The sequence below is a fragment of the Solanum verrucosum genome, unplaced genomic scaffold (assembly GCF_900185275.1).
Source record: "Solanum verrucosum unplaced genomic scaffold, falcon-dt-bn FXZP01000268.1, whole genome shotgun sequence".
Taxonomy (NCBI): Eukaryota; Viridiplantae; Streptophyta; class Magnoliopsida; order Solanales; family Solanaceae; genus Solanum; species Solanum verrucosum.
In genome coordinates, this window is record NW_026019957.1 from 535,908 (window position 1) to 548,482 (window position 12,575).

Sequence of the window (12,575 nt, forward strand, 5' to 3'; positions counted from 1 at the left end):
TTTATAGTACTTTCTAAGAAATTTTCAAATAATATATATTATTTCATTTGTCCGAATTTATGCGTCACCGGTAAAATTTGAAGAGTCAATCAGATCTTTTATATATTTTTTATATCTTTTAAATATTTAAGTAATTAATTATCGTGATTTATAATATTTTATACAATTATTTAGTATGGTAAAAGAAATTTAAAAGAAACACGCATCCTTCAATAGTAAAATATGGGTCCCCTTTTTTTTTATAGGTTGACCTCCTGCCTGTATAGTCTTTTTTTGTCCAGAAGGAAAAAGGAACACGTGTCGACCCCAAGGTCCTCTCTATTCCCGCTTATTATATTATATACTAGTGATGAAAAGCCCGTGCTAATAATTAATTTAAAAGTTAATTTTTAACTGACGTTAAATAAATAGTTTTAAATTTTAAATTTGAATAAATTATATATATTTATATGGTAGTAAACGTTCATGTTAACTCTAAAATGAATACATCACTATTAATAAAGCTTGAAGTTTAAAGAAAAATCCTTAAATGACCAAAATAACCCTTAAACTCAATTTTAATCACAGAAAGCATACATGTCCACGGTGTGGTGGCTGATTCATCAACTAATTTTTTGTATGTTTTTTCAAAAATATTTTAGTTGCTAATTTGTTATAATTTATAAAAATTATTAACGTCATTTTCGAATAACTTATAGTATTGTTAACTTTCAATAATATATATTGTTCCATCTATTCAAATTCATGTGTCACCAATAGAATTTCAAGAGTCAACAAAAAAATTTCTAAAAAAAATATATTTTAATTATGATTTATAGTACTTTTAAATATAACGTATAGTGTGTTTGTAGGCTCTTATTAGATTGAAAAAATATTTTAAATTAGTAATTATTGTAATTAATAGTGTATATTATGTAATTTTCAAATTTGTAATAAATTTTTTTAAATATTAAGTCTAATAATTTATAGTATCTTAAATGTAATCTTTGAATACACATAAATTAAAAAAAGAAATAAGACAAATAAATTATAAATTGAATAATTGACATTTTCAAATATTAATTTACCACAAAATGAAAGTGAAGGAAGAAGTTGTGAGGCAGAAATAAAGAGAAGGGAATGGAATTAGTGAGGTGGGGTCCATATCCATTAAAAGAAATTGAAATAAATGCATGGCAAATTGAAAAGGTGTCAAATAGACAGGAAAACGGGCCCACATGCATTGAATTAGTTGGCAGCCATTGAGTGGGTCACTAATACACGTGGGAGCGTTTGCATTTCACGCTTTTGGCTCCGAAAATCGCGTGTTTATTTATTTAAAGGTAGGATAGTTAAAGTGCTTATTTGTGTATTATGAAAGTACGGAGGTCAAAGTTAAAAATTGAAGCCAAGTTTAGGGGACAATATATGTATTATGCCAACAAAAAATATCGAAGAGGAGGTGGACGCTAATCCATCCAACATAAGTATTTGGCTAATCTGAAATGAGACGTGGCATACTGTAAAGTCACTTTAACCTTGAATAGGTTCAACTTCATTTTAGTTCTTATTGTTTATTGTATAAACATTAGAAAATATTTTCTCCTCAATTTACATATTTTTTAGGATTTAATAAGACTTTATTGATGTCTATGATGAATATTTTTTTTCTACTATCGACATCAAACTAACATATGAAGTTCGGTAAATATTTATCGGAGACTAAAAATATTAACTTTTGACAAACTCAAAGAACCAAAAATGTTTAGTCAATACTTAAAAAGAACTTTTTTTGAACCTGCCTGAAACTTAAGGGACCATTTTTGTCATTTTCTCTTTTTGAAATGCATTAGCCATAAACCTTAAACCCCACGCCTAAACCCTCTTTCCCTGTTTCAGTTGCTTGTTGGATCCAACTCCAACCATAACATTTAACTGTAAGTCCTCAATCTTTAGTACTCTTCTTCTATTGTATTATTATTATATTTGTAGCCATCACCAATTTCAATCAATGGAAGCACAAGTTCAATTATTTTTATTTTCCCCCAAATGGGGATCTTGAATTTGAGTTTAAACTGAATCTGAATAGTATTACTTTGGTGTTCGTCAATTATTTTGTATTTTTTATGCCTCATAATTGCTGAATGATTGTAAAGGTTTAGTCTTTTTTGAGCCGAGGGTCTATTGAAAACAACCTCTTTTACCTTTTAGAGGTAGGGGTTAGGCTGTGTTCACACTACCCTCTCTAGACTCCATTTGTGGGATTATACTGGTATGTTATTGTAGTATGTTGTTGTAATAGTAGTCTTTGGTGTTCGAATTACTAATTTGAGTATATAGTGTTATTTTGGTATGCTTCAATCATTTTGTATTTTTTCTGTTTGTGGATTATAAAGGTTTAGTTTTTCTTGAGCCGAGGGTATATCGGAAACATACCCTTTACCTTCGTAAGGTAGGGGTAAGATGTTACTCGATTGCAGGAATTCTCAATGAATTCGAGGATCGAATAACTGTTTCAAAAGTAACCTCGAGAAGATAGTTGAAGAAGAAGAATTAAGAGAGAAGAAAGAGTTTAGGAAGAAAGAATAATTTTGTATTTTCATATATGATTGTATAATGAGTTGATTACAAGCTATATAGTAATTGAATGACTGAAATGTACCGCTATTGATTCACTAATCTAACATAAATCAGTTATAATTGCCTAACTGCTTTCACTGTAGCTGACTAGCAGAATTAACTACTTTCTGGAAGGCTAAATCTATCTCTAACTCCTTAATTGTATATCATAAGACTGCGTACATGCTCCACTACCCTTCCAGACTCCACTTGTGAGATTATAATGGGTATGTTGTTGTTGTAGGTAGTCTTTGGTGTTTGAATTAATAATTTGAGTATAATTGGATTCGGATAGTGTTATTTTGGTATTCTTTAATCATTTTGTATTTTTCTGTGCCTCATAATTGTATAATGTTTATAAAGGTTTAGTCTTTCTTGAGCCAAGAGTCTATCGGAAACAACCATTTTACCTTCATAAAGTAGGAGTAAGGTCTGTGTAGCAGTGGGATTATACTCGGGGCCGGGTCAAGGTGTTCATTTGCAATTATTTTTTTTTACTGTTTGTACATGGTTGAAGTGATTTTTTATGTATATCTAGTAGATATTGAAACCCCTTTGACTTTTTTGTGTGTTTACTTCTTCATATTTTAAATGCCTTTAGTAAAACTCTTGTCTCTACCACTGATTGTACTGGGTATGCTGTTGTTGTTGTAGTCTTTGGTGTTTGAATTACTAATTTTTCAGCTAAAGAAGTTCATATTTTGAAGGAAGCAAATCAAATGGCTTATCGGCGAAGCTTAACAACAAGAGCTAAGTTTCTTTATCAGCAAAAAGGAGCTGCTCCAGCAATTTGTTACACCCATGATGATGATCGTAAAACTCACGACTTACCCAGTTGTGAAAATTCAAGAATTTCCAGTTTTTTTCAACCCCGTTATGCCAGAAGTGAAATTAACAGTTTTAATGGCTCTAAAAACCCATTTCAAAATCGGAGATTTTTCCCTTCACACCTCATGATTCCGATGAATTCGGGGCCTATGTTTACCAGGAATATGTCTAGTAGTGTTGGTGGAGGAGCAGAGAAGATAGAGTACATCAGTGAAGTTGCTGAGCTGGCTGATAAGGCTGTTGAAGCAGTAGCTTCTCAAGTTCCAGCAGTGAATGAGGTGGCAATTGCTGCTGCGGACTCGTATTTGCCGGTGAAGGCATTGCAGTATTTGATCGATTATGTTCATATTTTTACTGGGTTTGATTGGTATGTTTTGCACGATATTGCTTCTTTCAATTGATGTAGTACTGTAGAGGAAAGAGAGTGGTATAGTTATTCCTGGTTCAATAAATTCGAGGGATAGTTTGGGGTGTATTTGGTATGAAAGAAAACGTTTTCTTGGAAAATAAGTTGTTTTGTTACTTATTTTCTGGTATTTGGTAAGTAAGTACAAAATATTGTCCCAAAAATATTTATATAAAATTTAGGCAAATGCTATAAAGGTGAGGGTAGGGGGTAGAAGTGTGAGGTGGGGGCTCTGGGGGGTTGGGGTGGGATTGGGTGTGTTGGAGGATGGGGGGAAGAATGAGATGCCTCTCATGGAATTTGTTTTTCCTGCTTTCACCCGTGAAGTCATTTTCCTAATTCTAAAGTAACTTGTTTAGACAAGGTGTTTTTTCAAAAAATTGATACAAATTTTGATACCAACTAATCATGGAAAATATTTTCTCCATACCAAACACACCCTTGATCCATAAACAACTCATTCCCATTTTTTTTGGATTAATGAGGGAAAGGAAACATGTTCCTGAAGTCTTTCCCGTCGTAAAGAAAAAGGTTTATGAATCTATTTACTTAAGTTGAAGCTCTCTTTTCTTGTTGTAACTTTAGGGTGCTTTTAATTTTGGTTTATGAGAGTTTTTCCCAGAATTTCAACGGATGGAAGAAATATTTCATCTGAAATGCCTTAGGAAACCTTAACATACACAGTTTGTTTCTGTCTTGGTTGTAATATAACATTGACAAGTTGAAATCAACTTGTGCTATATGTTGTGACAAAATGACTGACCACTTTGTTTTGGAAATTTGAATTTTCTCTAGGTGGGCATCAATTATCGCTACAACTATTGTTATTCGATGTATAACTCTTCCATTGATGATTAATCAGCTCAAGGCTACTACAAAATTTGCGGTAAGTTTCTCTGTAATGCATCTTAACCTTTGTCTTGCTTAAGCACTCCTGTCAATTCTTTCCAAACCTGCAAGGATTGTAAGGCATTTCAGAAGCTCGAGGAGCCTTTCCAAGTTTATTTTTTACGTGTATCTTTGTTTATTTATTAACTTATTAAGGCAGTTTCTGGTAACCATTTTAATGCACTGGTGACCGTCAAATAGGATCTTATGGCCCATTTAGGACACTGGTTTATCTTAAAGTTTCAGGAAAGAAGTGGAAAGTGAAGTCAGAAATTTAAGTTGAGCGGTGGGCCGGTGGCAAAGGTGTTGTCTTAGAAAAAGAGGAAGCTCAGCAAATGAAGTAGGTGATGGATAAATGCTCTTTTTGAGTTAATACTAGGATCCGGGGAAAGGCTTTTTGCTCACCTCATATACATTCACATTGTTCGCAACAAAAGATGCGTCCAATTGGTTTCCAACTTTCTTGATTGGGCATAAGGACATTTGCGAACCCTAACATGAAGGCTTCCATTTTTACTCTGTTGTAGATTCTTTTTTAGTTGTTCTTGATCTTTTGTGCTCCTAAATATAATTGTGAAGCAGCTGTATTGAGATTATTGCTTTTAAGCCTAGCTACGAGCCTATGAACTTTGAGTGAGATACATGATAGTATCCCTGCATTAAAAATACTGTTGTAAGTTGTAACCTATCAAAAAACAAAGTGAAGACAGCATAGTGCCTTGTAGATAGTTTATGAAATAAACCCATTTTTAGTTGCTGTAACAGAATTCTTTGCAGTCCTCAATCAAACTTCAAATGTCTTCATATTTTAGTGTTAGCAGTTCATTAGTAGGAACTGCTACCTGCAAGTACAAACATATGACATGTGTTTTCCAGTTGTAAGTTGCATAAAACAAGCATTATTACCTTCATGGTCATATAAAGCATTTTATTATAGCATTTATTGGAGGGATATGGGATGGTACTTGAGGCATTTCACAAATTATTTGGTAAACTGGTTTTATTCGGCGTACACATGTTTTGCATAATGAAAAGTGTCTTTGCAAAGTCTGAGGAGTAAGGTGGTTATGCTTCTCTGTAATCTGAAACAGACAGTGATGATTGGGTTCCCTTCTCTTAGCTCAGTAGATACTTAAAAGTTCGACTATTTTGCATTGGCCATCAACTTATCACAATCCTTCTCTTTATTTGATGTGAGACCTGCTATCTGAAATTCACTTAGTCAGAGTTCTCGTGAACTTTTATTCACTTTGTTAAAATGTTGAATTAACCAACTATTTGCTCATCTGAATCAAATCTTCCTTTAAAGAATTATAGTTATTTCCATTAATTTATCATGGTCTATTATCTTCTCTAATTTCGATTTTCTTGGCTACTCATCCTGTTTCGCTTTTTCCAGGTGGAATTCACTGTCCATCAATTTATTTTACTAACAAGCATGTTTTCTGCAGATTCTGAAGCCAAAACTGGATGAAATTAACGAAGAGATGCAAAATAGGGTACGTTTTAATATGATTCTTTTCTTTGGTCCCTTTTGGTAGAGCCAGCCATTTGTTTTATATTATTTGACCTCATTGTAATGCTTTTTAGCGATGAGACACCTATTAGTTTATGTCATCCAGTTGGATATTTTAATAGAATTCACTGATTATTGCGCTGCGCCTTTGTGCTTTCTTACAATATTCTTAGACTCTAGACCCTCGTTATTATCATCTCTTATTTACTAACTACAAATCGATGTATATTTTTCTGAATTAGCCAATATATCAATGCGTCCATACTGATTTGGTTTTCTACCTCTCATGACATTTTCCTTCTAATAAGCTAGCATGCTAGAATTGCCTTATTAAACTTTTTACCTTTTTACTAGGGTATGGCTGCAGCAGCTGTGGCAGAAGGTCAACAAAGAATGCAGGCAGCTATGAAGGAGTAAGCAACTTTTAGTTAATGATCCAGCGACTATTGTATGACTTGTTTCAGTTGCACCTGGTGTAGCTGATAAAACATAACTAGCTTCTCATATGGAGGCATACCCACAAATCCTCTTTTTTTCTTTTCTCCCGTAAAGACTGCAAATTTACTTTTGTGGTTAACTTTTAATTACCGAGTACATTTTTCCTCTTATTCTAACATTTGTTTTGCATTCAACTATAGTTGAACTTCTAAATGGTTGTCCGGATACATATAGATTCGACATGCAAATAGTTTGAGTAGATCATCTTAATTTCTCCTCTTAAAGGATCATAATTGCAATTTGCACCTACAGGACTCTAAAGAGGAACTGACAAAAATGAAAATTTTTAATTGAGACTGGTATTCAGGTCATCAATCAACACTTCTAAAGATATAAATGGGATTTTTGGGTATCCATTCCATTTTTTAATCATGTAGGGACTTCATATTTCTTAGAAGTTCAGTGCTGATGATCCTTCAGACATTTACCCTACTTCTGGAGTTGGCCTTTCCTGGTTTCTATTGCCTCCTTAGATGTTCTATTGGGTGCTTGTTTGTATAAAACCCAAACACTTGATTTTTTAATAGGAAATAAGTACTCCCCCTGTCCCAATTTTTGGGACACTCTTTTTCTTTTTACTCAGTCCCCAAAAAAATAACACCTTTCTATATTTAGTAATAATTTAATTTTTAACTCCCCATTTTACCCTTAATGAGATGATTTATAGCTACCCAAATATCTATGGGTTATTTTAGACCACAAATTGCAAAAACCTTCCTTTCTTTCTTGAACCTTGTGCCCAGTCAAACACTTTCACATAAATTGGGGACCGAGGGAGTAATAACATAAAATTCTGGGTTAAAGCACCCAATCTCAAGAAGTATACAACTCTACATTAAAGACAGTTGAGCAACCGTGACTTGAAAATTCTGGATTCGCCACTGGCTCTTTCTAGCACTTGCCATGATTTTATAAATGATGATAATAGTACTTGTATAGAAGTGATGGTTTAAGTTGATTATTTCATATGATTATTGACCTATGAAATCTATGACATTCTTTCAGATATGGAGTTACACCCTTCACTCCCTTAAAAGGAATTTTAATACAAGGGCCAATCTTTGTCAGTTTCTTTATGGCTGTAAGATTATCCCCTCTCTGCTGTCTATTTCCCTCCCAACTATTTTCATCATTTAGACTTCATTTATCACCTTAAAATGCAGATTTCAAACATGGTGGAAAAAGTCCCTTCTTTCAAACAGGGGGGAGTATTATGGTTTACTGATTTAACTGTTACAGATAGTATGTACATCTTCCCAGTTTTGACGGCATTGACTTTCTGGATAACGGTGGAGGTGAGTTGTCCTTTTTTTTTTTTTTTCCAGTGCATTGCTTTATGGTGCCTTCATTGACTATACCTTTTCCTGTTCTCTAATAGAGCATTATTCTGGACGATTGCAGAAGCTTGATGATGCTGTTTACAGTTTAGGATGTATAGAGAACTTCCCCTTTTTATTTTTATTTTCTTACGAGAGAGTAGAGATTCGGTTAATAATTTAAACAGGGGAATACCGGCTAGGGTAAATTTTCCTATAGAGATTAATTAAAACGATTGTAAATTTAGAGACTAAAATTCTGCGCAATTTGAGCTTTGACCTCAAGCTCTTAACAGTCTTGATTACTTATGTTGTTGCATCATATTGATCTTAGTTTCTCTTGTTAAATCATGCTACTTGTTGGACATTGCTTGTTCATCTTGAATGCAATCATGCATCAATGGAGATAATGTTTTAAGCTCATGTGTAATTTAATGATTAGATGCGTCCTGGTGTTTTGGCACTGGTCTCCTTTTTATTCTAGGTTCACAATGCCTGCTTTCTATCACCTTTAAATCTGACTCTGGTGTAGTGCCTCGATGTTGCTTGCTTGCATGTCTCCCTCAAATTTCCGCATTTGATTTATTTTGTGGGGCAATACTGAAAGTGCATAAAGATTATCCTGTTTATGTTGATATCAAGCTCAGTTCTTTACTAGTTGTTAACAAATCCTGCTGTCTTTATCGAGATATCTTCACACAATGTAATTTCTGGATATTTTTGTTAACCAGACTTTATTCTTTCTCAGTGCAATGCTCAAGAAGGACTGGAAGGAAATCCTTCAGCTAAAACTATAAAAAATGTCTCACGGGCCTTTGCTGCATTGACTATCCCATTTACTGCTGGTTTTCCCAAGGTAAATAATCCAAACCAACTCATGTAAAATGGTTTTATCATGTATCAATCCTATTTGCCTACGTTTTGAGGAATCTGAGGTAGAACTTTACATCAGAAGTACATAGATATGCTTTCAATTCATATTGTCCGTGTCCAACCGTTATTTTCTTCTTTATTTTTTTCCTGGTTTCCTGATTGAGAACATGCATTATCTTTTGTTTTTGATTGTTGAGTATATCCCTGGACATTTCTTCCATAACTACCATGCATAAGAAAAGAGTGGCAGCATATATTTAGTAATGCAAAAGTTAGCAGAGCCTTGTGGAGGATCTATCATCAGCTGTTTGCCTTTTAGATTAATTAAATGTGATATTTGAATTGGGTGGCGATGCAATTCCTTTTCTGAAGATTAATGGACTGTTTGATGAAGGAAATCTAGATGAATAAAATAATTTTCTTCCCTTTATTCTTTTTCTTCGGTGGTCTGCGATTCTTTTCTGAGCCTTGCCAATATGCATTTGGTTCTTTTTACCACATTATTAGTCAAGTTACAAACATAAGTGCCCAATAACTATTCATGGTGTATTCAAGTTACAAACACGGGTGCCCAATAATTATTAGTCACTTTACAAACATGAAAACTAATTATTGAACACCTAGACAATTCACCTTTCTCAATCCATGCTTATTTAGTCGCAGCACTCATGTTTGTAGTTGGTTTATGTATGGTGTCACAAATTGTGATCCCAACTCTTATTCCTTTTATCCTGTTGCTGACGTATTTTCGTCCATTTCATATATGCCACATGGCCAAGGGTGTTACTTTTTCTTAGTCTCATCCATGATCTATTTTATCATCGCAATTTTCTGTCTTCGTGACCTAGTGAAATTTATCCTTGGGAAATTGCTTGCATGTGCTCAGGTATGCTTTATCATAAAATCCGGTTCTAGTCTTATGAGCATGCAACTGGATTATCAACGATGTTAAAGCACCTCTTTCTGCATAACTTCAAGCATAGATGTTATTCTGATGTGCTGGTGCATTTTCGTGAATGACATTGTCGATGTGATTAGCCAAATGCAGATGTTGCTATGAGAACCTCAATGGCCTTCACTTGAGGTTGTCAATAGGCACGGTCTCATCAAGAAAACATCATTTTATCCTTGGAGTTGTTATCTTAAGAAAAAGCCTATCTAAGATTTGGTATTTCTTTCAGATAGGTAGTCTCCTGAGAAAAACTTTAAAACCATATGTTTGTTAGTTTTCTTTTTATTTTGTTCTAGTCCATTTAGATGTATTTATTGAGTTCATGTAGGTCTCGTCCTTTGTATGTGCTTTCATGTGCGTGCTAGCTCTTTTCACTTCTCTTTAGAATGTGTCTTTTTTGGTGCGTGTGAACTGTCATGTTTGTTTGATAATTCTTTATGTGCCACATAATCCTTGTAAATGTTATGTGCTTCGTGTTTGGAATTGATTTGAGTTCTTGCTCGGTTTATTGTTTCCTTTGTCATATCGATATGTTGATGAATCAAGACCATTAACATTAAGGATGCGCTTGTTTCATTGCAGGCAGTATTCTGCTATTGGATGACCTCAAATCTATTTTCACTCTCATACGGATTAGGTTAGTATATTTTGGTTCATTTCCTGCAGAAGCTTTCATCTCCTTGTCAAACATGTTTCACTTATAATATTGTGTCTTCTTGTTTGTCAGTGGTTAAAAGACCCGCGGTTAAGAAGTTTCTTGGCGTTCCTATAATACCTGTCACTCCTAAATCTGAACAAAAACCGGGACTCCCATTTTTCGAAACTCTCAAGAAATATGCTGCAGCGCATAAGCAGATAGCAGAACAACAGCACATGCAATCATCGCCTGCTGTGGCATCAGAACCCACAAGTCAAGGTTTATCATCATCATCGTCATCATCATCATCACACTCTGTTCTTGGTCAAAGGATCGCAACCTTGGAGAAACAGGTAAAAAGAAGAAAGAACAACAAGAAGAGGCGATGAACACGCATGATTAAAAGTGAAAAATTAGTCAAGCAGATCGCTAGTTATTGGTTATTGATGGCGCGTATACGCAATTAAAAGCTATATTAGTCAAGATAATTGTTGCAGAAGCTCATTTTTTCCATAAAGTTCATGATTCTTGAGAATTGCAGAGATTCATATAGATACCATCAGAAACATAGTACTCTTTTTTTTGTTTTGTTTCAATTTTAATATGAATATAGGCATTCTATAAATATTGTTTACTCACAGAAAATTTGTAATGGTGACCAGAATATATACTGCAGCACAAGATGCATAGTTGCTGTAAATAAACAATTCCATTTTTTAGTTTCTTCCTTTGCAGTTTGCATACCTACCAGCATTCGCAGAGTTAGAATTTTCACTAACGGTTTGTTTGGATGATTGTTACCTATAGGGGTGTACATGATCAGATTGGTTCGGGTTTTTCAAATATCAAATCAAATCATTTGTGTAATTTTTTTTTTAAATTTATAAACCAAATCAAACTAATAAAATTCGGATTTTTTTTGGTTTTTCAACCTCGAGTTGGTTTGGGTTTTTCAAATATCAAACCAAACCATTGTGTCGAATTTTTTAATTTATAAATCAAACCAAACTAATAAACTTCAGATTTTTGGATTTTTTCAGTAAAGTTTGCATACAAACATATAATTAACTTGTGCTCCAAATACTTCTTTAGTTCAACCAAAATACAATTATCTAAGGTGTTTCTAAAGAAAATAACACAAAATATGAGATGAGTACTGATGACACTAAAATATTCAATAAAAAAGAAATCATCATATAAAATAAATATTGCAAAGTCATAATGAAAATGATCATAATTTAAAAGTACTAAATCATGCTAAAATAAGTTTAATAAGTATTAGTTACATTTCTAAATATTTAAGGAAAATTAAAATTAGATTATGTATTTTAATTGTCTGAACCAATGTAAAACTAAAGAACAAATATTCAATATTATTGTCATTCTTAGTGTTGAATTGATTTTCTTTTTGCATTAGTATTAATTTGATTTTGATTTAAGTTTTATTATAATTATCAACATCTATGAACTATAATCTATATTGGACCATTCCAAATTATAAGTTTTAAACTTGAAATAATATATTAAAAGATAAAAACTATGAAATAGTATAAGAAATATTTTAAAATTATATCAAAGTAAATATTTTTATGTATAAAATAAAATTTTAAAATTACATATATATAATGTCGGGTTGATTTGGTCTCGGGTTGTTTTTTTTAAGTTAAAACCAACCCAACCCAAATATAGTCGAATTTTTTTTCCAATACCAAACCAAGTCAAACCAAACCACTAGTCGGGTTTTTTTTTTTCCGATTTGACTCGGTTTGCGATTTGGTTCGGTTTTCGGTTCGATTTTATACCCCTAATTACCTATTGTGTTGTATCGCGTTATTACTTTAATTTGATGTTTGTTTTGATTGTTACTTCTAAATGTATTTTTGTGGAAAATTGAATTTTGCAAAATTGTTATTTATATAGATCGAGTGTCATTGAAAATGCTTGACGATATTATTTGGAGTTTATATGCTAATTTTGAGAAAATTTGGTGAAGAGTTGAATTGATTTTTGTTAGAATTTCATATTGGAACTCGAAGAGAAAGGAGAACAATGTTATATTTTTC

The 12,575-nt window shown here is 33.0% G+C and overlaps 1 protein-coding gene across 1 annotated transcript; it reads left to right on the forward strand.

Annotated features, from left to right (window-relative positions):
- Positions 1-1,829: 1,829 nt before the first annotated feature.
- On the forward strand, positions 1,830-11,254 carry LOC125814610 (mitochondrial inner membrane protein OXA1-like). Its single transcript, XM_049494074.1, has 10 exons — positions 1,830-1,916; positions 3,306-3,793; positions 4,628-4,718; positions 6,172-6,219; positions 6,591-6,649; positions 7,740-7,815; positions 7,898-8,029; positions 8,799-8,906; positions 10,458-10,512; positions 10,603-11,254. The coding sequence occupies exons 2-10, from the start codon at positions 3,318-3,320 to the stop codon at positions 10,899-10,901; spliced, it is 1,344 nt and encodes a 447-aa protein (XP_049350031.1). The 5' UTR covers positions 1,830-1,916; positions 3,306-3,317; the 3' UTR covers positions 10,902-11,254.
- Positions 11,255-12,575: the final 1,321 nt, after the last annotated feature.